Source organism: Mirounga angustirostris, unplaced genomic scaffold, assembly GCF_029215605.1.
Source record: "Mirounga angustirostris isolate CCGP_5_RB_7025 unplaced genomic scaffold, mMirAng1.0.hap1 SCAF_10, whole genome shotgun sequence".
NCBI classification, from domain to species: domain Eukaryota; kingdom Metazoa; phylum Chordata; class Mammalia; order Carnivora; family Phocidae; genus Mirounga; species Mirounga angustirostris.
This window is the reverse complement of record NW_026991718.1, coordinates 125,465,414-125,492,744: the sequence shown is the minus strand read 5'-3', so window position 1 is coordinate 125,492,744 and position 27,331 is coordinate 125,465,414. Positions and strand designations below refer to the sequence as shown.

The 27,331-nt window shown below is 51.2% G+C and overlaps 1 protein-coding gene across 6 annotated transcripts in view; it reads left to right on the top strand.

Annotated features, from left to right (window-relative positions):
• SULF2 (sulfatase 2) overlaps nt 1–27,331 on the top strand; it is a 114,251-nt gene that overhangs the window by 57,956 nt on the left and 28,964 nt on the right. For all 6 annotated transcript variants that reach the window (XM_045885911.3, XM_045885913.3, XM_064573327.1 and 3 more), the window contains one exon: nt 19,290–19,441. In XM_045885911.3, coding sequence (XP_045741867.1) covers nt 19,290–19,441 — 152 coding nt within the window. The remainder of the gene's footprint in view (nt 1–19,289; nt 19,442–27,331) is intronic.

Sequence of the window (27,331 nt, the reverse complement as noted above, 5' to 3'; positions counted from 1 at the left end):
TGTATCTCTGTGTCTCAAATGAATAAATAAAATCTTTAAAAAAAAATATTTGTTATAGAAATGGACATCAGCCTCATGGCACTGGGAGCTCCTCTTCAAAGCATCAGCTTAGTGTCACCTTCCTCCAAGGTGATAATTAAATATCCAATGATTGACAGTCTCCCCAGGCCTTGTTCTAAGAGTCTGTTGTGGGTTTCCTCCCCACCCCACCCCCAGCCCCCCACCCGTTCTATCCTTCTGGACAAAACCATGCTTTAAAAGGGGCAGAAAGATTTTCAAATACCGCCCTTCCTGATGCTGACTCAGCAGCGATAAAACTTGTCACCGGTGCCATAGGGAAGCCCGCCGTGCCCAGCTCATCAAGTTTCCAGGGCTTGGATGGGCCCCAACTTCCTTGGCTGGAGGTGCGTGACCCTCCCAAGGAGTGGGGGGCCAAGGGCAGCCTGTAATTCGAGGCCCAAGCAGCCTGCCCTCCACACCTCAACACTGTGACAGCTCAGCCTTCCTCAGTAGCAATGAGCTTGCCGCAAACAGGCAGGAGCAACCCTAGGCCTTCACTCTGGTTATTTGCTCGTCCCTGCCTCTCCCCAGTGATTAGCCATTCCTCCTCCGCACCCGGCACCAAGAGGAAGCTTTGAAAAATGCCATTCTAATCGTGTCACCCCTTGCACAAGACCCTCCACTGGCTGCCCGATGCCCTTAGAATAAACTCAGTTCCTTGCTAGAGCTGCCAAGGCCTTGCTTAGCTCCCCTCTCTGTGCACATCTCCTACCTCTCTTCCTTTCTGACAACACTCAGACTGCCTGGCCTCTTTGCTGTTCCTCAAACATTCCAAGTTCACACTTGCCCCAGGACCTTTGCACTTGTGGTTGCATCTGCCGAGAGCACTGCTCACACAGCTTGTTTCTTGTCATCATTCACCTTCTGTCTCTAACATCCCTGCTGCTTCCCTGACCTCCCTGCATAAATTAGCCCTCTCCAACCCCTGTCACTCTCTACCATGATACCCTGCTCTATGTCCTTTGTAGGATTTATCGTCCTCTTGAAATTATGTCAGGTGTTTTGAATTCATTATTATCATCCCCTTGAAATTATGTCAGGTGTTTTGAATTTATTGTGTTCACTGCTGTATCCTCCTGTCCAAGAACAGTGCCAGGCAGGTATTGGGTACCCAGTAAAGATTTGAATGAACAGATGACTCTTTGGCCTTAGGCTTGAAGTAAGCAGAAAATGAGAACAAAATGGAATTTGGATTACTGTCTCCCCTTTCCAGCATTCAGAAATATAATTGCAATTAGTCCAGGCAAATGTAGCTCAGTCCCAGCACTCAAACATTGTCACCAGAACCTGTCTTTCAGCTTCTTGGATTTTCTTTCATTTGGGTTAGCTTTATGCTTAGGACGATTCTGCTTTGTGACGTTAAGATGGCCTTCACAGGTCCCACCCCACCGGTGTAGTGACCCTGGCTGAAAGAGCCTCTTCCCAGTGCTTCAGCAAAAGTCTCAGGGGAGGCTTTCATTGGCTCAGCGAGGGTCATATGCCCCTCCCTTACCCAATCACAGAGGCCAGGGGAGGGGGGACACCCTGACTGGCCAACCCCAGAGGCCAGGGGAAGGGAGACACCATGATTGGCAAACCCCAGGTCAGGTGCCTAGCCTAGGAACCGGGAGCCAGAAACAGTCTCACTTGAATAGGTACCTCAGAAGGCACAGTTACCAAAAGACAGGAGAATGGATGCTGGGCAGAAAAATAAAGCAGATGTCTACTATAGAAACCCAAATCCAGCTTTCCCCCCATCAAGGGGCAAGTGGGGGGAGGGCATTTCTCCCAGCTCTCTCTGCTTCCAGCACAAGATGCCTCCTTCGCGTGTAATTATGCCCCCACCTTCCTCGTTTGCTTTCCCACAGTTCTCAGTTCAGCAAGATCCCATCTCTGGCTTCCCAAACTTTCACGGCATTGATTTATCACTTTGTGCAGCAATTTGCGTTTGGTGTCTTTTCAAAAGCAGAAGAAAGAGGCTCATGTTGTAACCTTGCAAGCAGCCCAAAGTTAAAAGGATCCAGTTACAGAATATCAGAAATGCCCCAGCCCTAAGAGCTTTGGGGCTCAGGGTTTATTTAATGCCTTTCTTCCCAGCCCTGCTTCCCCAGCCAATTTGTCTGCCAAAAAAACAAAGACTTCAGTCCTGTGGCATTTTGCATCTAATATTTATAGTGCTCTGGAGTTTGCAAAAGCATTTCCTTCTCATTTATCTCTTGTACCTCAGGAGACCCCAGCTCCACCCCCAGAAAGTTAGTGGGATTGTTTTCCCCTGCCCAGATCAGGAGCCCCCAAAGCCAAAGGATGGATGGTGAAGGTCTCACAACCCAGGGCCCTCCTGTGGGCAGCAGCGGTGAGATTGAACCTTGGCCGGGACCAGTTCAGCCTCTATTCTGCACCCCTTGGGACCACATGTGGGTCTTGCAAAATAGCAGCCAACAGCCCGAGTTCACACTTTAACCCCAAATACGTTCTGTTTGAATTATAAGGTGTCGTTTAAAATCTGGAAACTTCACCAAAAAGTTCAGGTTCCAAACTTTGCTTTAAAAGAGGTGGGGGGGCGCCTAGGTGGCTCAATCAGTTAAGCATCTGACTCTTGATTTCGGCTCAGGTCATGATCTCAGGGTCATGAGATCGAGCCCTGAGTTGGGCTCCTCCCCCTCCCTCGCTCTCTCTCTGCTCCTCCCCCACACACTCGTGTGCACTCTGTCTCTCAAAAAAAAAAAAAAATGAACTGGCCAAATATTAGCAAAATTCCTGGACAGTAGGAGTCAGTAGACTGCAGCCCACAGAAATTTGTTTTCTGTTTTTATAAATAAAGTTTTATTAGAACACAGCTTTTTCGTTCACGTATTGTCTACAGCTGCTTATGCTCTGCTGTGGCAGAGTTGAACAATTGCAACAGAGACCACATGGCTGCAGAGCGAAACTACTTACAGTCTGAGCGTTGGCAGAAAAAGGCTTGCTGTCCCCTCCTAGATGGCAGTCGCCAGCTGGATTTGTGTCACAGCTCCCCCCGGTATTTGCTAGAATATAGGTACAGCTAAAGGTGTTTCAGTCCCCAGAGAGCAGTGGTTTAGAGTGCTTATTTTTCTCTCCTTTGACAGTTTGGGCACTAACAGCCTAGGGCTGATCTGGCAGGCCTGGTGTTGGTGCCCAGGCTCCTTCTGTGATGTTGCCCCACCATCCTGGGGGGCTGCCCGTGTCCAGAATGGCTCACCGCGTCCACAGCCAGCCAGCAGGAAGTCGAAGATACAGGGGGAGGCAACCCCCACTTTCTGTAGGCGCATTACCAGAACTCACACCACTTCCACCCACCTACATCTCCTCCAAAAGTCGGTCATGGCCGCTTCCCGCAGTGAGGGAGGCTGAGAATGTCACCTCCATTCTGCTAGCCTTGGACCCAGCTAGTAATTCTGCTTCTGTGGAGAGAAGCGGCACAGGGGCACTGGGGTGACACCGCAGATTCTGAGACTTCACAGGCATGGCTAGAATCGCCATTCTCTGCACACCTCTCCTCTTTTTTTTTTTTTTTTTTTTAGATTTTATTTATTTATTTGAGAGAGAGAATGAGAGAGAGCACGAGAGGGAAGAAGGTCAGAGGGAGAAGCAGACCCCCCGCCGAGCAGGGAGCCCGATGCGGGACTCGATCCCGGGACTCCAGGATCTTGACCTGAGCCGAAGGCAGTCGCTTAACCAACTGAGCCACCCAGGCGCCCCCACACCTCTCCTCTTATCCTCGGTCCGTTCCATTCATTTTACCGGAGCACCTGACTCCCATTTGAGTTTGTGGGCCTGGTTGTAAATTATGTAGGCACTCTCCCAGGGGAGGAGGAAGAAAGGGAGCTGATGTACTCCAGAGCAGAGGGAAGGTTGCAGGCACGGAATCATACCACATGTGCCCCTTCTTACATAAACTAGTGACCGGGAAATAATTGAGCCCAATACACTCCCAGCTCTAGGGCTCAAAGCGTTGGGCCGGGCAGAAGCTGAGCTGCACTTCAAAAGTGATAATGCCTGGTGGGGACTGTGGTCAGCATGCTCGCTCATCCTGGAGAAGGAACCATCATCATCCTTAGCAGCGGGAGCTGAGCTGATCCCGCCAAACTCCTGGAAATGCTTCCTACGTCTGGCTTCCTGCTGGGTCCTCCTCCTAACCCACCTGCAGCCCCTTTCCATCTGCTAGGCTGGTGGCCCATCATCCTGACCCCTTCCTCGGGAGCCCAGGGCCCTCTTCTCTAGCAATACTCTTTCCCTCCCTGGGGATTTTACCTCTCTGAGAGCCACGTGTCCCCCTCGGCATTTGTGTAGATCCTTTTCAGAATACGCTCAAATTAAATGCAAAGAAGGAAACACACGGGATTACAAAAGAAGCCAGTGGTATCAAAATACTTTATAACCTGTGATGGGTATGCTTCTTCACACTTTAAATGACGTGGTGTCGTGGTTTTGGGGGGGATAACTGATGGGTCTGATAACTCGCATGATTTCGTAGTAGTGCTGACTTCAGTGATATCTCGAGATGTCTGGTTACCTGTAGCATGATAGGAAAACACCTGTGACTTCTGTTGGTGACAGAGGCACAGTTAGTGCTGTTATTCTGATTTGTTGCCTTCTTTCATTATGGGAGAGAGTAGTAAGGGGGTCATGAAAATCAATACAGATGGCGTTTTCCCATCCCCATTCAGGGATCTATAGATTGAGAACCCCTTCCCTGGGTGATCTCATGGAGTTCCACAGATCCAAATGCCACCGAAATGCTGACGACCCCACATTTCTCCTCCCAGCCCAGACCTTGCCCTTGAACCTGAATGCATACCTCCAGGCTGCCCACTCCGTCTCCACCTCATCTGCCCAGCTAACGGGAACCTCATGGTTAATGTGTGTGACCTCGAGTTCTTTGTCACCCCCACCACAGAAACCGCCCCTCCCCTGGTGCCCCCTTCCTCAGTGATGGGCGGATGTCCTTGTTGCTCAGGACAGAAACCTTGAAATTGTCCTTGACTTCTCTCACTTCTTTTCCACACTGCATCTAATCCATCCGCAAACCGTGGCAGTTCCAACTGCAAAAATAGCCTGAAAACCAACCCAGGCCTCTGCCCCCACCTGCTTAGAACCATCCCAGCCTCTCTCCTGAATTACCGTGACAGCCTCCAGGGGTCCTGTTTCCCTGCTTCAGACTGTCCTCAATCCTGGAACGTAACTCCACGAGGGTGTGGCTTTAGTTGTTTGTCAATTTATTCTGTTTTGTTCGGTTGTGTCCCTAGTACCTAGAACCATGCCTGGCAAATAAGCAGTAGTCTTCTAAGTGTTTACTGAATGAGTGAATGCATGCATGCATGCATGCATGCATGAATGAATGAATACACAACATCCCGATAAATAATGTTATAATACAAACAGCAACCAGCATTTGGGGGGCACTTTCCCTGTGTTTCCTCATTGAACTCTCCCCAGCACCTATGTCAGGCAGGCATATTATTATCCCCATTTTATAGTTGGGAAAACTGAGCTGGCAGATGGGAATAGCTAGATTTAAACCGGGGCTGTCAGCTCCAGAGCCCATGCTCAGCCTCACACCCAACTACCTCCCAAGACAAAAACACCCCTTGAACCCCTCCTACACGTCTGGACAGAGTGACCGAGGTGATGTCTGGTTCCTGCCTGTGTTCCCACGCTGGCATTCTGAGAAAGGCGAGGGAGTGGCCTTCCCTCAGCAGTCCACAGGCAGATAAATCTTGGAGCATGGAGCGTGGGGAATGACCTCAGTGTGGAATCTCTGTTCCACCTGGACTTCCAGCAGGAAGCACTCTGGAGGGTAGTTGGAGCCTATGGAGGAGCAGGGTCTGCGGGATCACGAGGTCCGGCTGTCCTTGCCCCTGGCTTTAGCTGTTGAGCAGCTCACTTGCTATTTCCTTTCTCCCTCACGAGTGTCCCCGGCTCCCCGACTGCAGCCGACAGGAGGCGCTTCCATCTGCAGGGACTGGGGGTGCCATCCTGCTGGGAGGCGGGGCGAGGTAGGGGGTGAGATGGCCCCCTGGTTTCGAGTCTCAACCCTGCCACTCACCGGCCACTGTGGGACGCTGGGCACAAAGGGACTTCACCTCTCCATGCCTCAGTTCCTCCAACTGTAAACTGGAGACAAAAGGCGTGTCTGTCTCATTGGGTTGTTGGGGAACATCATTACCCTCCAAACTAGCAGTTCTCAAAGTGGGGCCCAAGAGCCTTGGACCCAGAACTCTCTTCATGATAATACTGAGACAGGATTTGCCCTTCACCCTTATTTGCTTCAAGGGTATAGTGTTTTCTGAGGCTGTGTAACGCACCCACGGTTATTTCAAAAGGCCATTTTTCTTGAAACAGAACCAAAACAACATAGCTCACCAGGCTGAACGCAGGAGTAGATCCGTGAATCCAGCTGCCTTTTATTAAACCAGACATTAGAGAGATTGGCAAACACAGACAGCAGTACAGCTCTTCTCACTGATTCTATTTTGTTTGGGGAAAATCTATTTAGCATTTTTAAAAATACACACTAACAAGGAGGTTTATTGTTATTATTTTTAAATGAATTAATGTGTTTTAAATTTCTCTGCTTTCTGACGTGGTAGCTATCGCTAGATAAAACCGACATAAATAAATCTATTTGGGGTCCTCAGGAATCGTTAAGAATCTAAAGGGACTTAGGTACCAGAACGTTGTTAAATGACACTGGCCTTGGGCCCTTCTTCAGGTTTGCAGAGCACCCCGCGGTGAAGTCATGCCCCGTGTGGGTTAAGTAGATCCAGAATCAAACTGATGCCACGAAATCAAATAGAAAGACAATAATGTAACAATTCTCCCTGCTTCTCCACTCAAAGATGATGTACCCCATGTAATGGGCAATGAGAATGCTCTTCCCTCAGTGGGACCTGATCCCCCAAGGCCCCCCCAGAACCTGGGTATTCGGAGGTTCAGTCATTCCCTCATTCACACCACAAATGTCTGTTGAGGCCTTCCTGCTTCCCAAGTTCTGTTCTAGATACAGGGACACAGGCAGAAACAAGGAGTACAGAAAGCTCTGACCTCGAGGAGCTGATGTTCTCGTGGGGCAGGCAGGTGATAAAACCCAAAAGACAAATAAATTAGTCAGATGGTGAGAAATACTGTGCAGAAACAGTGAGGAGAAGAGAGAGCACCAGGGTAGGGAGAGTTCATTTGAACAGGATGGTTGGGAATGTAACCCAGTAAGGTAGTATTCAAGCAAATGCCTGGAAAAGGTGAGGAAGTGATCCATGCAGGGGTCTGAGGAAGACGGTCCTGCAGAGGGAACAGCAAGAGCAAAGGCCCTGAGGCAGAAATGAACTTCAAGCCTTGGGAAGACAGGAAGAGGCCACTGCAGCTGGAGCAGAATGGACCGAGGCAAAGTGAGGGAGACGAGGTCAGGGAGGGGGTAGGCCAAGGACTCTGGGGTTTTACTTGGGGTCCAATGTAGAGCCATCACAGGGTTTTGAGCAGAACTGTGGCTTTATCAGATCTGTGGTTTAGCAGATTGTTTCTGGCTATTGTAGCACAAGACCAGGGAGGAGGTTCTAGCAAGGCCCCCGTGAGGGAAGGTGGTGGCTGGGACGCAGCCGGTCACAGGGACATGTGGGAAGCGCTCAGTCCTGAGTCCCTTCTGAAGGTAGAGGCACCATGACAGACCGTCAGTGGGTGTGAGTGGGCACAGAGGAGCTGAAGACCGCCCCCCCCCCGGGTGTGTGGCCTGAGCAACTGGCATTGACTGGAATGTTGGGAGAGAAGCAGGTTGAGGGGACCGAGCAAGGGTCCAGTTCGAAACGCCTGCTTGGCACCGAGTGACCTGAGGGAAAACAGGAAGTTTGTGACCGTGCAAACAATACCTAAAGATGACAAAACGTGGGAAAGAGGCCCACAGACGACTGGAATTTAGAAGATGTCACAAAGAGCAAAGACCCCTTTTTGCTTTCCCAAACTCCGGGCATGTGAAATGGAGTGGTTTCTTCCAGGAAAGATGGACTTTCCAGAAGGTTCTACTTCATTTTTCACTGACCTTTCCGAATCACCCTGGGAAGCATTGTTTGTCATTGGCTCAGCTCCGCAGCCAGGCTGTCATTGCTCACAGATGAGTGTCGTGCCCAGCTGATCCCTCTGTGCCATATCAGCAGCCTTCCCCAGGCTCATCACTGGAGTCTCGGAGGGGCCTTGTGATTTGCCAAGGCGGCGTCACAGCTGGTTTCTAGCACCCGTTTTCATTTCTCCGGAGAACTGCATTTTCATCCCCCACCCCCACCCCGCCCCAAAAAAGGAAGCAGGTTATATTTTGAGAACCCTCACAGCTCCTTTTTTTGGAGTGCTTACTCTGGGCCAGACATGATCTCATTTGTTGCTGTTCCCATTTTATAGATGAAGTCACCGAGGCTTAGGGAGGGGTGCTCACTTACCCGAGGAGACAGGGCTCAAACCTGGCCCTCTGAGCCCAGAAACCAAGCCTTCAGAGCCTCACCGCACCCCCTCTGAGTCACTGGGGTTCTCAGCCCAGGCACTACTTGCCACTGTGGAGTCGGGTCCTGCTCTGCGGTGGGGGCCGCCCTGGGCCCTGGAGGCTGATTAGCACATCCCTGGCCTCCACCCACTAGAGGCCCCAGCACCCTCTCCGCTAGTTGGGACAACCAGAAATGCCTCCAGACACGGCCCCCAATGTCCCCTGGGGAGCACTCGCCCCCGTTGGCCCGACGCATGTTGGGTGTGCTCTGCACACAGGCTCTGGGGTGACCTCTTGGCCACCTCCGCTGACACCCAGCATTCTCGTCTGCAGACACTGTAATAGAAATCCCTTTTAATAAAACATTTAGTTGGGGCATCTCCAGTTCTCCTACCCTCCCAGGGGCGGGGAGAGCTTAAAACACTGGCGAGGGGCAGCTTTGCACCGTGCGGCCTGTGTCTCACCCAAAACCATCAACCCAGTCACCCTGTCTGAGCTATGACTGTGCGCCCGCCGCGGGCCGGGTCCTGGGCAGGTGCCATGGCGCCCAGGAAAGGCCCCTGTGTGGGGAAATGATGACAAACGAGAGCAAACACATCCGCAGGTGATTTCCGAGGGTGCTGAGGGCCACAAAGAAGATAGACAGCCTGGTACAGAGGGACCGGGGCCTTGAAATAGGGCGACTCCTCTGAGGAGGTGCCGTCTGATCTGAGACATCATGGTAAGAAGGAGTCAGTCCACGTGAGCAGAGAGAAGGCCCATGTGTGAGGCAGAGGGAAGAGCAGATGCGATATGCCCTGAGGTGGCAGTGAGTTTGGTGTGTTTTAAGGAAGAAGAGGCCCGGAGTGGCTAGAAGAGAGTGAGCAGAGGGGCGAGGGGTGGGAGACATGGGCAGAGGTAACAAGACAGGTGGACAGGTCACTGAAGGGGGATGGCAAGAATGGTCTTGGCAGGAGGGGAAGAATGAAGGGGGGGAATCGGAGGGGGAGACAAACCATGAGAGACGATGGACTCTGAAAAACAAACTGAGGGTTCTTGGGGGAGTGGGGGGATGGGCTAGCCTGGTGATGGGTATTAAAGAGGGCACGTTCTGCAAGGAGCACTGAGTGTTATGCACAAACAATGAATTATGGAACACTACATCTAAAACTAATGATGTAATGTATGGTGATTAACATAACAATAAAAATTTTAAAAAAGAATGGTCTTGGATTCAGAAGGGTCCTCCTGGCCATTTGGGGGTGACTGGGTTCTGGGAAGGCTTAAGGGGAGTCAGCAAGATCAGAGGGAGGCCATTTCCACTGTGAGCAAGGAAATGAGGATGAAGAAGCAAGACACATTTCTGTCACTTTTGAGACTTTATCACCCTGATGGTCTTGCCTCTTTTATTTGGATTCCCAAACACTGGATCTGTGGATTCAGGATGCAGCATTTTTTTTTTTTTTACAATTTTTTTAAAGATTTATTAGAGAGAGAGAAAGAGCGAGAGAATGAGCATAAGTGAGGGGAGGAGCAGAGGGAGAGAATCTTCAAGCAGACTCCCCATGAGCGCAGAGCCCGACGCAGGGTCAACCTCATGACCCATGAGATCATGACCTGAGCCAAAACCAAGAGTTGGACACTTGACTGACTGAACCACCGAGGTGCCCCCAGGTTGCAACTTTTGAGCACCTGTCTCCTCAGGGGGTCTTACAAAACTCCAGCCCTTTTTCTGCCTTTGAGTCTCCTAGCTCAAGATTCAAAGTCCCAGGGTAGACTCTGATTGGCCCAGCTCAGCCATACACCCACCCCGTAGGTGGGAAAGGGCACCTTGATTGACAGTTGGGACCTTTGTATTTGGGAGGAACCAGGGGTGCAGTGGCTATGGTTTCCCAGGGGTTACCTGAAAGAAAGTGTGTGTGTGTGTGTGTGTGTTCATGCATGCATGGATATATTGGTTCCAAAATATGGAGGAAACTGCCAAATCAAAATGAATAAATATTTAGTGAACTATTTCTATTTGAATGTAATTACTGAAATGTAGCATGATTCAACCAGTCAACTCTGGGATATGTCGACTCTGAGTTGTTTATCCATTATCGCTAATGTAAGATGTGGGTGGAGATGGTATGAGATAATTGTGTGTTGAGAGACGCCAGTGTCCTTAAAGCAGCCCTGCTGATAGTTCCATCCAGATGGCCCATGATGGGAGGGAGAAAGCTGCCCACTGGCACTGGGTGCTGTGAGTCCCACTAGTTGCCACTTGCTAGGCACTTAGGACATGCCAGGTCCTATCCACAGGTTCCTTACCCATGTCGGTTCTTTCCCTCCATATGACAGTAGGCCACTGTCTGCCCACCAAGGCACAGAGGGGTGAAGTCACTTGCCGTTCTGCGATCAGGAGGTGACGGGGAGAGTCTAGCTGCAGAGACGTGCTCTTGACTGTTCTCCCATATCACCTCCTGTGTTACCCAGAGAAGTAACTCATGGCTGCCCTGATGTTTAGGACAACATCGTACCCCATCCCCGCCGGACCCGCTCTCCAGCACAGAGAGATGGCCCCAGGATTCCTGTTAGTTTCCAGTTGCAGAAACCCTTCAACTCCCCTGGACCCAAGATGCTGCCTTGGTCTGCCCTCCTCTGCCGGGTTTATCCAGCCACTGCAAGACCCAGCCTTTACAGACCACAAATGTGATTAGTATGAGGGAGGCAATTTCAGTTAGATTCAGGGCTGGGAGAGATAACAGAAGGGCCTGGTTCTCCCATCAGACTCAGAATGGCTCCCCAGCAGCACTTAACTCAGACAAATGGAGAAAGCAGCTAGGAGGGGGACAGGCGCACAGAGCTTTCTACCACAGAGCTGCCTGCACGAGCCCGCGGGACCAGAAGGGAGGGTTTCAGAAGGACTTGGGGGTTAACAATCCCCTCAAAGTTGGTGGTGGGGAGGGTGGGTTTTGACATCCGTCTCAGTGGGGACTGTATTAAATAAGGTATCAAGGGGCGCCTGGGTGGCTCAGTCGTTAAGCGTCTGCCTTCGGCTCAGGTCATGATCCCAGGGTTCTGGGATCGAGCCCCGCATCGGGCTCCCTGCTCGGCGGGAGGCCTGCTTCTCCCTCTCCCACTCCCCCTGCTTGTGTTCCTGCTCTCGCTGTCTCTCTCTGTCAAATAAATAAAATCTTTTAAATAAATAAATAAGGTATCAGTAGAACAAGCAATGGCTAGGAAGGGGGACCCGCTAGCCATAAAGAACCAACACTTAGCAGGCATATGTCATGTGTCAGGTCTAAGCAGAACAGGCATACCCCACAGATATCACCGGTTCAGTTCCAGACTGCGGCCACAAAGCAAATATCACAATAAAGCGAGTCCAATGAAATTTTTTTTTATTCCCAGTGCATATAAAACTTATGTTTACATAATACTGTGGTCCATTAAGTGTGCAATAGCATTATGTCTTAAAAAAGCAATGCACATACCTTAATTTAAAATACTTTATTGCTAAAAAATGCTAACCATCATCTGAGCCTCCAGCACGTCATAATCACCGATCACACGTCACCGTAATAAATATAATAATAATGAAAAAGTTTGAAATATGGCAAGAATCACCAAACCATGACACAGAGACACAAAGTGAGCAAAATGCTGTGGGAAAAAGAGCGCTGGTAGGCTTGCTGGACACCGGGTTCCACAAGCCTTCAGTTCGTAAATCATGCCGTGTCTGTGAAGCTCAGGAAAGCGAAAGGGCGATAAGACGGGGTGTGCACATGTATGTATATTAGTTCTCACAGCAGCGTACCAGGTAGACATTGTCATCATCCCCATGTTTTAAGCAGAGAAACTGAGGCATCAGGAGATTAAACTAGTTGCCCAAGGACACACAGCGTTCAGTGTGGCGACCTATCTCCGAGAGCCGCTTTAATGTGAAGTGTTTTTGCCAGTCACCTCCTCTGGGACGTCTTCATCCTTTCTGTCATGATCACGCTTCCTCATTTATACCCATGATTACGCCGTCGGGCTGTGAATCGAGAGCTTCCCACACTGTGTTATCTTCTCCAACTCCTACTTTCTGCCCCTCGCCTTTCCACGCCAGCTAGCTTCATTTCTTGGTCGCACTTTCATTTCTTTTGGCCAGTTCTCCCCTTCCACAGTCCACTTTTGTAACATGTCTTGTAGACTTACCTTCAGGAGACGAGGAGGCTCCCTAACCACACGCTTTGTTGTCTGTGCCTGAACTGAGTCACAGATGCATGGGAACCGGTCACCAGTAGGCTGTGCAAGCAGCGACCTGCTGGGCCACTGATCCTGCTGTGCGTCTGTTATTTACACAGTGATTGGTGGACTGGGGGGCCAGTAGCGCAGTTTGTACTTAGTGCAAAATTACACTTCACGTACCATGCGAGCTAAACTGGGACCATTCAACTCAACTGTGGAAACTGACGGGTGCACATCAGGACCATGCAAAGCAAAGCTGGCCTGTGATTGGCTGCTCTGTCCTTGTCACTGCTGTGCCAGCATGGGGTCATTCCTTTGCACTGTGGGGCGCCCTCGCAGCTGTGACCCCCTTCAGAGTCCACTTCTGCATAACTGGCCCCACTTCCTCCAGGTTAAACCCAGCCCTGCTTCAAATCCCTAAGGGAGCCCTAACCCCACACAAGGAATTTTGCTCCTAATGCCAAGGGTTGGAAAAGTCTTTCTGCAAGGGGCCAGATGGTAAACATTTTGGACTTACAGCCATGTGGTCTCTGTTGCAACCTCTCAATTCTGCCATTGTAGTGCGTGTGTCCCCATAATGGTGTATAAACAAATGGGTGTGGCTTCATTCCAATGAAAGTACTCACAAAAACAGGTGGCAGCCCAGGTTTGGTTTGCCAAACCCCGCCCTCCACTAAGCATCTCATCTTCTTTTCCTTGGATCTTTTAATTGCAAGTGAAAGAGCTCAACTCAAACCGAATTAAGCAAATAACAACCACCAAAAGTGGAGTGATTGGGTTTATTGGTTGATGTTTTCAGCCTTGGCACTACGGACATTTGGAGGTGGGTAATTCTTTGTCCTGGGGGGCTGTCCTGTGCCCTGTAGCGTGTTTACTAGCATCCCTGGCCTTTATCCACTAGATGCCACTGGTATCTCTCCACTCAGCTGTGACAACAAAAAAAAAATGTCCCCGGGCGCCTGGGTGGCTCAATTGGTTAAGCGACTGCCTTCGGCTCAGGTCATGATCCTGGAGTCCCGGGATCGAGTCCCGCATCGGGCTCCCTGCTCGGTGGGGAGCCTGCTTCTCCCTCTGACCCTCCCCCCTCTCATGTGCTCTCTGTCTCTCTCATTCTCTCTGTCTCAAATAAATAAATAAAATCTTAAAAAAAAAAAAATGTCCCCGATGCCCAATGTCCCCTGATTCGGAACCACTAATATAACTGAAAATGCTAAAAAGCATTAAAGTTGGCTCCAGGTAAGAGTAGACCCAGGAGGGGTGCCTGGGTGGCTCAGTCGTTAAGCGTCTGCCTTCGGCTCAGGTCATGATCTCAGAGTCCTGGGATCGAGCCCTGCATCGGGCTCCCTGCTCTGCAGGAAGCCTGCTTCTCCCTCTCCCTCTCCCCCTGCTTGTGTTCCCTCTCTCGCTGTGTCTCTCTGTGTCAAATAAATAAAATCTTAAAAAAAAAAAAAAAAGAGTAGACCCAGGGACTCAAACTAGTTTCTCTCCTTCTCTATTCATCTCTCTCTCCTTCCTCCCTCCCTCCCCACCCCCTTCATGCTGCTCTCCTCTATGCTACTTCGTGTTCAAATAGACTCTCCCCTCTTGGTGACAAGATGGCTGCCAGCAGCTTCCGGTTTATATCCCATCAGCTTTGAGCCCCTTGGAAGAACTTCTCTTTTCCAGTCGCTCCCTAAAAATCCCAGGGCTCACGCTCATTGGCCCATCTTGGGTCACATGCTCGTCCCTGAACCAATGACAGTAGCCAGGGGAAAGCAGTGCTCTGACTGGTCGAGCTGAGATTATGCTTGCGGCTCTGGAGTCGGAAGGTCAGCCCATGTGTACTTAAGGAAGGAAGTGGTGGTACCCACAGGACCACAGGCAGAACCAAGCAGGCTAAACACAAGTCTCCACTGCCAGGTGGAAGTCTCCACCCCGTGCCTGGCACACGGGAGGCGGTGAGAGCTCCATCCTTTCGACTGATGCCAGCCTGCTCCCTAGGGGCAGCGTCAGCCAGCACGTTGTCAGTGGCCTTTCCTGGCCTGGCATTTAATTCCTCCTAACCTGCCTGCCAAGTTGTTCCCCCCCTGCACCAGCCCTCAGGTTGCAGCTCTAGCTTTTGTGGTGTCCCAGGCGCAAAAGCTCGGTGACTCCGGGCTCCAGCCACGACACGGCTGTATTTGTAATCTTGATTTTACTTCCAGCTCGTTCTCCTGGCTGTGTGTCCCAGCCCTGGAGCCCTGGGGCCCAGCAAATTTGCGGCGCCCACCTCAAGTGGTGCCAGAATAACCATTTTAAAAACTGCCTTGGGGAAATCTAATCAAATGAGAGCAAAATCTAATTTGGCACTAAAAGCCTTTGACTAAAGCCCTGTTTTCTGGGATCTTGGGGAGCCTGAATAATCAGCTCTTTCGGGATTTTTTAATGGTTGGGGGTTGGAGAGAGGAGAGAGATGTCAAAGGGGGGATTCCAGCAGAGGAAATCGCTATAGACACGTTGACGCCCGTAGCATTGGGTGATAATGGGCAGGGGTGGGCTTCCCAAGGCGCCTCACTTCTCGCCCCCAAGAAAGAGTTATCCCACCGCTGCGCCAAGACTGAAACTTTTTAGCATTCTGAGTTGCACATTCATCAGGAAGACCTTGGTCCTGATCTTCAGGGACAAACCACAGGCTCACAATCCAGATTTGGGGGACCTGGGAGAGAACCCAGTTTTCCTAGCAGGGAATTCAGAGTGCCTTTTACCCAGAGCTTTCATTCATTCGCCCTTCTGCAAACTGAGGGATGTTCTGTGCTTCTGAAATTACTCGTGGTCTTGGGTTCCTTTCAGAATGTGTCCCAATTCCAGGAAAATGCAAAATCTGATGCATAATATTTCAGGGGATGTGTGGACCCTTTTAAGTTTCCCTGCCATGCCTCCTGTTGCTTCTTCTCATGATCTTGTCCCTCTACCCTGTAAGATCATCTTCTCCCTCCCTCACTGGCCTCCCTGTGGTCCTCAAATGCCCCCCAAGCTTGTTCCCACCTCAGGACCTTTGCACTTGCTATTGCCTCTGTCTGGAGCATTTTCCCTTGTACTCCTGTTCTCCCTGACTCATTCTCATCACTCCTCAGCAGCCTTCCCTGACCTCTCAACACAGTGGTGCCTCCAGGGGTCCAACTCTGGCCACTTTGTTGCAACACCATCCTTTATTTCCTTCATCACTGGTGTTACCAACAACACCACCCTTATTTGTCACTGTCCCCCACTAGAAATCCGCCCCATGAGGGCAGGGATCCTGGTAGCCTCATTCACTGCTGTGCTGCCATTGCCTGGGACAGCTCCTGGCATACCACTGGGGTTTAATAAATAGTTGTTGATATGTGAATCCATACGTGCCCAAGGCAGTGTTACCCCAAATAGAGCAGATTCATTGTGCTGCCACCCTGATTTTTACCATCGGTGGGCACACTGATTTCTCATTTCCTTAATATTTCCCCCCAATTGTTTTACTCATCTGGCCCTATGTTTATTTTTGTAAATAAAGTTTTATTGGAACAGAGCTACGCCCACTTGTTTATGTATTGTCTGTGACTGTTTTCTACAACTCTTGAGTAGCTGCAATAGAGACCATCTGGCCCACAAAGCCTACGATATTTACTATCTGGGCCTTCACAGGAAATGTTTGCTGACCCCTGCCGTTTGTCATCCTTCCCCAAGGAGGAGGAACAGGAGAGAGTGGAGGGAGGCCAGAAGTGTTACCAGAGGAGACCTCCTTACACGTAGAAAGACACATCAAACGTGAGGAATAAGGTCGTTGAGGTTTAGTAGATCTTATTTCCTGGACTGGACTTGATCTCTAGGGGCCTTTCCAGCCCTCCCTGTGCGGTTTTTTGTGGAAGAGAGGGACGTGCAGGTGGCAGGATTTCTCACCTACAGACTGTTGACATTTTACACAGGATGATGAATCTCTGCTGTGGGCCATCTTGAGCACTGTGGGATGTTGAGCAGCATCCCCGGCCCCCACCCCCTGGTTGCCGGCAGCATGTCCCACCCCAACTGTGACAAAACCAGAAATGTCTGCAGACATTGCCAAGTGTCCCCGGAGGGGCGAAACCACCCCCGGCTGAGCCCCGCTGCTTTCAGGGGACAGATGCAGCCGTGTTTGAACCTGCCGTGTTCCCGAGAGAGGGGAATCAGGCCTTCCGCTGGCCCCGTGCTGGGCACCGCTGTGCCTTACTCCAGCCCACATCTCAGTCCTCACGCCCTGACACCCAGCCAGGCACCCACCACCTAAATATTGACCTTCCCTGAGACTCAGAGCCAGTTTCCCTGCCCCTCGCCCCCAGAATGCCAGGGTTCTTTCTGGCTTGGCTTTGCCCTCCTGCGCAAAGGGGGCCCCCACCCTGGGCCTTACCCCAAAGCTGCTTGGGACCCTCCCTTCCTCTTTTCACCTCCTCCAGTGCCCAGATCCTTCCAGGAGGTGTTTCCTCACCTTCCCACTTCCTGCATGCCAGGGGAGGACTGGAGGCACGTGCCATGGGCATTCGGGAATGGCTGCTTGGGGCCTAAAGGGGCTTCCCACTCCCAGGCGGGGCCAGCCACCTGCCAGGCCTCCAGGAAAACCCCCATGGAGGGCTCCAGCTCCATCCCCGCTCTCCCTGCCCAGGCCTCTCCTCTCTGGGAGCACCAGGCCCAAGGCAGCTCTCCATGCTTTCTCGAAGGTTCCAGGTAGAGGGACCTGTCTCATCCTCTGCTGGCATTAGCGCCTCGCCCCAGGGCACTCCTCCCTTTACGGATGTTCACCTCCGCTGTCTGTCTCTTCTCATCTCGGGCTCGAACTGGCGCCCACTGAATACTCCCAGTTTGCCAGGCACGGCGCTGAGCACTCTGCTGGTGAAATCTCTTTCACTCCCTTCAACAATCTGGAACTCTCCCATTCCCGAGCTCTCGGCATCAGCTCCCGCGTGTCTCAGAGCCCCCATGTCCTCATCCAAAGGAGAGCTGGCACAGGGCCTCTGTCTCTGGAAAAACCCTCAGATTTTTCTATTTCTTCAAAATGGCTTTATAGGCTGTAATTATTAAAAATCATACTTGCTCGGGGCGCCTGGGTGGCTCAGTCGTTAAGCGGCTGCCTTCGGCTCAGGTCATGATCCCAGGGTCCTGGGATCGAGCCCCGCATCGGGCTCCCTGCTCCGCGGGAAGCCTGCTTCTCCCTCTCCCTCTCCGCCTGCTTGTGTTCCCTCTCTCGCTGTGTCTCTCTCTGTCAAATAAATAAATAAAATCTTAAAAAAAAAAAATCATACTTGCTCGTTGAGAAGAAAAAAGAACAAGAGAGTACCATAAAGATCTTACGTGTTACCTCTTCAGCCACAGAGAGTGTGGGGGTATATCCCCTTCATGAGGAATCCGGGTGATTTTCTTTATGTAAGCCCTGTTGCCGGTGTGAAAGGCGAATGTGGAGACGGGCACGGCTCCTGAATGTCCAGCCCAGTGGGGTTTCAGCAACGGAAGAGCCGGGTTCCAGCGGGAGATAGAACAGCCTGTCCCCCAAGCAGTACGCCCCCCGCCCAGCGAGAACCCCTGCTTTGTTCTCCAACACCATAGATCTGTTTTGCCTCTTTTTGAACGTCATATAAATGAGATCGTACAGCATTCTTTCATCTCTGGTTTATCTCTCAACGCGATTAGGTGGTTGAGCTGCATCTGTTATTGAACGTGGCACTGGTTCGTTCTGTCTTGTTCCGGAGTGGTATTCATTCCACTATACAGATCTCCAGCAATGTCTTCAACCCTGCTTTTGTTGATGGGCATCTGACTTGTTTCTAGTTCTTGGCTCCCATGAACAGTGCTACCCTGAGCCATGTCCTGCACATGACTTGGGGAATGAATGGATGCCTTCCTGCTGAGTCAATACCCAGGATTTGAATCACTGGGTCAGGAGGTATGAGGGAGTTCAAGGTTAGCAGAGCCTGCCAGTCAGGGTCGCACAGGAGTTGGGCTAGTCTGCACTTCCCCTGGCAGGCGTATCAAGGGCCTGTTACTCCACATCCCCAACGACAATTGGTATCATTCATGGTCTGATATTAGCCGTTCTGGTCACCATGCAGTAGACAGAATTCAAGGGGTCCGTCAGCTGGAATGGGAAAGAATTGCATTCTTATTTTTACAAACCTACACCATCACTTAGCACTGGCTTCCATTAGGAAGGAAGGCCATGAAACATAGCACAAGAGAATCTGTAATTTTATCATTGGTAGGAATCACTGATATGATAATATTCCATGGCAGTGGTGACAGAGATCACAAAATAAAATATTTTCACTTATCACTACTTTGAAACCATTATTCTTTGCAAGGTAATATCTTTTGTAAGAGGACATGCTACTATGTGGCAAATTCTTTTAATATTTAGATAACTATATTTCAAAATAACTTATTTTCTCTGTAATCCTATATATTTTATCTTATGCACATAAAAACATTTGAGGAGGAGGCTCAGAGGGTAGCGCTGTTTTCACGCCTTGGGGACACAGTGGTCTTGGTGGTCGGGGGACAGAGGAGACTTCTGCTGTCTGCTTTCTCACGTGGCCTCCTGATCCTTCTCCCCCTCCAGCTTTCTTCGGGAAGTATCTTAATGAATACAATGGCTCCTATGTGCCGCCTGGCTGGAAGGAGTGGGTCGGCCTCCTTAAAAATTCCCGTTTTTATAACTACACGCTCTGTCGGAACGGGGTGAAGGAGAAGCACGGCTTTGACTACTCCAAGGTAAGTCCTGCCTGTCCCTGGCCGGGGGACAGTTAGGAGCGCGACCCGGGAGCTGAACTACCTGGCTTACTGACAGTGACGCTAACTTAAATGAGTGACCTCAAGCAGCCTACGTGCACCTCTGCTTCTCCATGTGTTCATCTCTTAAATAATAGTCTGTGTCTGAGAGTATTGGTCACAGGATGCTGGAGCCGAGTATTCTTAGAGGAAGTGTGCATACAGACAGTCCAGTCCAGTTCAGTGAATGTTCACCAACCCAACAGGCACATGTCACCAGCACATGGTAGGTCAAGAAGCAGACTATCACCGCCAGCCCCCAAAGCCCCCTCACGTAACTCCTCCCACCAACCGCCCTCCCACAGGGACGGCCACAGCTCAGCCTTGCAGCGTGACACCCTCATTCTGCATCCAGCTCCTTTGGCTTCACACCACATTGAGACCCATCCTTGCTGTCTCGGGGCGGGGTGGGGCGTAGATCCTCCACTCTCGTTGTGTGGTGTTCCACTGTATGAGTGTACCTCAGTGTATGTGTTTGTTCCCGTGTCGTAGTTTTTCTAGTCCTACTAATTTGTCTGATATGAGACAGAGTGCACAGATCTGACGTGGAAAGCTCGGGGAATTCTCACATATGGGTGGGCCACCCCGGCCAAGATATAAAGCATTTCTAGCCCCCAGAAGACTCCCTTGTACACCTTTCCAGTCAAAACTTCCACCCCTGAGGTAACCTCGATTCCAACTTCCATCACCACAGATTAGTTTTGCCTGTTCTAGAACCTCACGTCAATGGAATCATGTTGTATGGGCTCTTTTGGGTCGGGACTTTTTTCACTTAGCCTAACGGCTGCGACAGTCCTCCATGTGCCTGCACGTCATCAGCCGCGTGGTCCCCTCGTGCTGCGTAGCGATGTTGTGTAGACTGCAGGTGTGAATCCGCTCAACCCCTGATAGACATTTTGGCTCTCTCCAGTGGGGGCCTGTTATGAATGAGGCTGCTGTGAACATCCTTACACACAGCTTTGAGTAGACATAGGTACTCCTTTCTTTCGGTTACACACCTGCGAGGAGAACCCCTGGGACACAGGATAGGTTCTGTGGTTGAACCAGTTGACAGCCCCAGCCAGGAATGTTATAAGGGTTCCAGTTCCTCCACGTTCCTCATCAACACTGGTACTGTCTTTTTTAGTATTCTCTTGTACCAGGGTATAGTGGTATTTCATTGTCGTGTTATCAGAAAGGTTTTTGAGGACCAGGTAAGTTAATACCCATAGAGCATCAGAAGAGCCCCTTCTATACAGTAATACTCAATACATGGTAGTTCAGATCAGGACAACAAACTTTCTCTGTAGAGGGCCATATACTAAATATGTTACAGTTACAAGCCGTACGGTGTACGGTCTCTGTTGCAACTACTTAAGTCGCCATTGTCGTGTAAAAGCCGCCATAGGTGATGTGTACACAAATAAGCACGGCTCGTTTCAATAAAACTTTATTTATAAAAACAGGCAGTGGGCCTGGTTTGGCCCGCGGGCTATAGTGTGCTGATTCTTGGCTTAAATGAGGGGGAGGGGGAAGGAGGAAGGAGGAGGAGGAGGAGGAGGAGGAGGAGGAGGAGGAGGAGGAGGAGGATGGGAGACCAACAGTGAGGTCTCATCTAAACTTTCCATTAAAAAAAATCCGGAGACTAGCAAATATCCCTGTCCCAGCTAAATCTTCAAAGCCAGCTCTTGCATCCCCCTGCAGCTTTCTTGATCCATTCTTCAACCCCCCACCCCCACCCCACAACGTTCTTCCTTTCTCTCTCCCTTCCCCACTGTCACTGCCACCAGCCCTCGGCCTGGCTGACTGTCACAAGCAGGGCTCTCTGGGTTAGTGTTGATGATTCCTCGGGGCTCCCCTCCCTAGTTCATCTCTCTCTGAATCACTACACAAGGTCCCCCGCAGGCAGAAGTCACCAGGGGACAGGCAGTCCCACACACAGGATAGCAAGCTGGGAGAAGGGGGCACAGTAGGGAGTGGTGGGGACTATGGAGAATGTATCTGTCTAAGAGGGGGCGGCCAACTCAGATCAGGCCTGTCAGTCCCATGTAGAAATGTGGGCCCAAGATGGCCAGGTTTTCTGATATTTCAGCAGAAGCTACAAATTTATGTGTTTTTCCCTGTGAAATCTCCTGATTTTTAAAGATTGGCGGCTAATTCAGACTCTTCTAACATCCTGCGTGAATCAAGTTTGCCTGAGGGCGGGCGCCTGGGTGGCTCAGTCGGTTAGGTGACTGCCTTCGGCTCAGGTCATGATCCCAGGGTCCTGGGATCGAGTCCCGCGTCAGGCTCCCCGCTCTGCAGGGAGCCTGCTTCTCCCTCTCCCACTCCCCCTGCTTGTGTTCCCTCTCTCGCTGTGTCTCTCTGTCAAATAAATAATAAAAATAAAATCTTTAAAAAAAAAAAAATGTTTGCCTGAGGGCCAGACCTGACCCATGGATGCGCGGCCTTCACAACGCACTGTGCTGTTCTTCTGCCCACTGCCCTCCAGGGACTGTGCAGTCAGTTTCTCCCTTGGAGGCAGAGGACTGGGGTTCGGAGCCCCACCTCAACACATTATGTGCCTTGGTTATGCTCCCTACTCCTAAGGGGCTCATTTCCCAAATCTGGAAAATGGGCACACCCCTGCCTACGTAATAATGTGCATACACATGCACACACACACACACCAGCCCCATCTCCTATTTCAGCATCCCCAGTATGAGCCAGTTCAACCAGACCAGCCTTGTTGGTTATTACAACCATCTCCAAATCTTTACTAGTGCTCTCCCGCCCTGAACTAATCCAAGTCTTATCCATCTTCTCTTCCATGAATCCTTCCCCAGGTGCCCTAGACTACAGGATTTATCCTTTCTTGGATCAGACTGACCTCTCTCAACTGCTTGGGAACAGAAACTCAGCTCAAAGTGGCTCAACTGAAAAGGAAACATATCAGCTGATTTAGCTAGTCCAACAGTAATGGCATCAGACATAGCTGGATCCAGGGGCTCAAACAAAATCTTTAGGTGGTGGTTTCTCCTCTAAGCTGTTTTCTTCTCTTCAGTGCCATTTACAGTCCCTCCCCCTCCCTCTCTGTCCTCCCCATCTTTCCCCTTCCCTTCCTCTCCCTCCAGCCTCTCACCTTCCTGCCCAGCTGCAAGTGAGGGAGTCTCCTTCCCAGGGTTCCCAGCAAGTCTCATTGCATCTCACTGGCTCTGGATCAGTCACATGTCTGCCCCTGAGCCAGTCAGTGTGGCCAGGGAGGGAGGCAGTGTCTCAATGGGCTGTAGTCACACGCTCCGCTCCTGAACCAGAGATAGGGACAGTGGGAGCCCCGCCCTGGAGCCAGACCCTGGACATCAGCTGAGAATAGAGCCCATATGAAAATGGAGAGTTTCCACAGAAGAAAGCTGAGCAGATGCTCAATGGCCTAAAAACACCCTATCCCACTCCCCTTCGGGGAACACCGGCACATTTGGGGATCCCTCCTGCCTTTGATAGGGGATCACCACTGATGTGTCCCCTCACTGAGTCTGATCAGTTTAGGCCCCGGTGGCAGAAACCACATGTGACATCACCTGGGCAGCACTGCGCCCCTCGCTCTGTGTCTCACTCTGCACAGAGCAGGCCTCCATTCCCTCCCAGGTGAACTAATTCCAAAGTCCTGGTGGGGGGATTTCTAAGCTAGAAACACAAATTGTAGTGTCTTAGGGCTAAACACGCTGCTTCTCTCCTCCCAGACTCAACACGGGAAGATCCTCCAAAACCTAGAGAAATCCACTCTGTCCTCGTTAAAATTCCTCACCATGTCCATGCCTGGTCTCAGAGCGGCCCTGTAATCAAGTTATCCAGGGACACTCAGAGTCCCTTTGGGGCTGAGGACGGGACACACAGTGGCTGTTCTTTCACCCTGTTTCCTGCCACAGACACAGCTCCCCTGTGAATGAGAGCAACCCCGTGGGAGGATTCCTGGGCCCCCTGTTAGTGGAGGCCTGGGAACAGGGGGATGGGGGCCCCTTTGGAGTCAGAGCTGGCGCAGGTCCAGGGTTGAGACCTGAGGCGGGCAGCGGGCAGTGGGGGCCAGAGTGAGCTGGGCATTTCCGTGGGGGCAGAGCCGGGGAGCCCATGCTCCAGCAGCCTGAGGGGTGAGATGCCTCCACCAGGATTCATTGCTGGCCTCCGTGGCTTCAGCAGGAGGCCCAGCTGGGGAAGAAGTTACGGTCCTTCCCTAGTTCCTTCAAAAGGCCCTTTGAGGACTCTGTCCTGAGTCACTATTCCCAAGGCCAGATGCCCTGGAAAGGGTCCTGATGGCAAAGTGGAGAGAGAGGCAGCAATGGCAAGAGAGGAACGATAAAGCGCACGCGCTGATGGTCAGGGAGGGTTGGGGAAGGTGAGACTGGCGGCGGGAGGGGGCTAGGAATGACAGGGTCAGGTCGCAGAAGAGGCCTCCAGGTGGGGAGTAGACAAGGCCCAGGTGGTGGGAAGGCCCTGAGGGGTGGCGGTCTCTGTAAACTTGAATGGGACCCTTTGATCCAGCATTTGTCCTGCTGTGTTCTGGAGAAGCCTCCTTCGTAGGCAGGAGGGGAACTGGCTCGGCTGTTGCTTGCAGCTTTGTTACTAAAAGAAATCAACGAAGGCCACCAATGCAGGAAGTGATTAAATGACCACAAAGGAACCCTACCCTGGAGGATTCTAGAAAAAGACAAGGGGGTTCTGTGTGATGGCTTTACATCAAAAGGGCTTTGGACATAGGGCTGAAGCCAAGCGCAGGCTGCAGAGAGAGCTCCTCCAGGCCCCTGCTCAGATGTCACCTTCCTAGACCACCGTGTGTCAAGGGCACTCCCCCAACTCACCTCCCCCCCCAGCTGATCACCACTGATGCACCACACCTGTGTGGAGCACTGGTTCACTTTATGTCTGTCTCCTCGCTTTAGAATACAAGGCCCTTGAAGGCAGGCGTGTGGGTTCGTTGTATTCACTGCTGTGTTTGTTGAATGATTAAATGAATATGCACAGTATGATCTGATCAATGTAAAAAAAAAGATGCATAAAGCAATACTATAACACATGTAACAACACATCTGAAAAAGTACTTCCTGGTGAGGGGCAAGAGGGGCCAAGATCAGAAGCAGGGGTGAGGAGTGATGAAAGGGAACCAGATTTGTTTGTACTGTTTTCATCTTCATGTGGAAAGCACAGGCGTGTGATTCTTGAGGAATAATGAGTAGCACTCACTTAGACGTAACATGCAGCAGATCTGTTGAAATCCTTCTACATGATACAGAATTACCCCTTGCATTTCTCACCATAGCCTACACCGTATATGCTGTTACTCTTCAAAACCAGCACATAAGGAAACTGAGGCATAGAGAGGCTAAGGAACGAGGCCACACAGCTAGTTAAGTGGTAAAGCTTAGGATTCAAACCCAGGCCATCTGGCTTCCAAATCCATTCTCTGAACTAGGGCCCGTGGGCCAAGTCCTGCCCGCCGAGTGTTTCTGTCTAACCTTTGAGCTTAGAGTGGTTTTTACAGTTTTAACTTGTTGAAAAAAATCAAAAGAGCAGCTTCCGTGACAAGTGAAAATGACATGAAATTTACAATTTAGCAGGCCTCTAGTTCTGCGGCAGCGCAGACATGCCCATTCATCTACACGGTGGCTGTTCATCCTACAGTGACAGTGAGCAGTAGCTGCAGCTGCGACATCTGGCCTGCTAAGCCTCACACATTTCCTAGCTGACCCTTTACAGAAACGGTTTGTTGATGCTTAGTGTAAACTACCATATACTCATTAAGAATTTTGTTTGTGAGGGAAAAGCGATGGGGCAGACAAAAAATACAAAGGCTTGAGGTCTCGCTCTGAGTGCGTGGCTTGTTAGTTCTGTGACCTCAGTTTCCCCCTCTGTCAAATGGGCACGAAGTCCATTTCTCAGAGTTGCTGTGAAGGTCAGTTGAGCAAACATGTGACAGTAATCAGAGCCAGTGTTCATTGTGGGTTTTCTCAGTGCCGGGCTCCTTGCTGAGTGCTTTATTCATTTGTCAAATGCTCCCACCACCATCTGAAGAAGGGACTCTTATCGGGCCCATTTTCTAGATGCAGAGACTGAGATGCAGAAAGGTGAGTGGTTGGCCCACAAATAGCAGGTGATAAAGCTGGGGTGCGAACCCAGAGTTTCTGACTCCAGAGCCCTCAACTTCATGAAATACGACTGCTCCTTAAAGGGATACGAATCTCTTTTGAACACAAACTGCTGTAGAAGCTTCCACAGGGGTGGGACCAGCACTATGATCCAGAATAAAAGTTAGACCTGCTGCCCAGGGAGCCAGTGGCTCAGAATAAGAGACCCTCTGTTACAGCTTGACTTGCCAAGTGAAGAGAATATCAAGAGGTAGGCTTAAGGGCTGCCCCCTGGGGGGGCGGGGGCAGCCGCCCTTCTCTGCCTCCCCATCCCTGCTCTCAAACCAAGTCTCAGAAGCAAAGCCATCGTTCTCAAGGCACAGCCCTAAAGCAGCTCATGTGGGCTTCCCAAGCAAAAAGTTTAGTCCTGGAAGCCAGGAGACCCCAGTTTGGGGGATGCTCTGAGGAATTTGGGGTGAGCTGGCTTATCTCACCCAAGTTCAGACAAGAGGTAGAACCACAGGCTTCCATGGGGCAGAAATGTGAGGATCTCCCAGGGTACACCCATGGGACGCATTTCTCCGGGCACCCAGGGCCAGGCAAGAAGAGGAACTTGCCATCATGCCAGTTGTGGTCCCGTCTCTTGTCCTTACAGTCTCTGTCCCCCACCCCCAGCAGCCAGAAGTAATCCGAAGCGAGTGAAAACCTCCTGCCCCTCCCAGGTCCCCTGCCTTCTTTTCGATAATGAGAATGCTTTTCCACAACCAGCACAGGACTGTGATCACCATGGGGACGGGGACCTGTGACCACATCCCAAGCCCTTAACAGGAAGCCTGGCACCCTGGGAACAGGCACCCAACAAGTATTTGTTAAGTGAGCACATAAATGAGAAACAGCGGCAAAAGCCAAGCCTGAAGAACGAGGCAGGGCTTGAGACGGGCCAGCCTGTCCTGTCACCGAGGTCCCCAGGAGCACGCCCCACACCCCACAGGCTTCCTCGGCTAAATGACCAGTTGGAGGAAATGGACACTTTTGCCCAGAGCCACAGGGTAACAATCTCCAGGGATGCACTGGGTTCCTCTTGGTTTACTGATCAAAGTCAGTCGGAGGTCACAATGGAGAAGGGGGATACTGCTGTGGCTGCTAAGCTCCAGCTAGGAGCAAAGTCCCCAGAAGCTGACATCACCACCCACCTGCATGGGCGCGGCTGGGAGGGCATCCGGGGCAGTCTAACCCCTCACCTAGGAGAGCGGGAATGGGCCTGGCGCAGGGCTGAAGGGGGCAGAGAGGAGAGTTCCTCATAATCTATCAGCTGATCTCCAGGTTCTAGAAAATTCATCTTTTAGCCTCCCCTGTCTCACCTTTCCTGTTAACAACCCCCATCCCTGATTCTTCCTGGCTGACCCCCGGCACCCAGCTCAGCTTGTCCAGCACTTAGCACTCCTGCCTTCACCCTGACATTTTCTTTCTCCTGGACACCCACCCCCCCGTACCCTTCACTCAAACCAGAAACCAGGTGGCAGGGTGTGAGGGGGGGCAGGGGGGGCAGGGGGAGGCGACTTCCCCCCTCCCCCACATGCAGCCAATGGACACATCCTGTCTAGTGAATCTGCTCCCAGCCATGACTGGACAATGCCACCACCACCCTGGCCCAGGTCCCCTTATCCCTCACTCTGATGCCCGGATGCTCACGTCCTGTGGCCAGAGAGATGGTGTGTCCTCATGGGCCAGCCTGGGGCTCACCACCCACCCCTGGAGT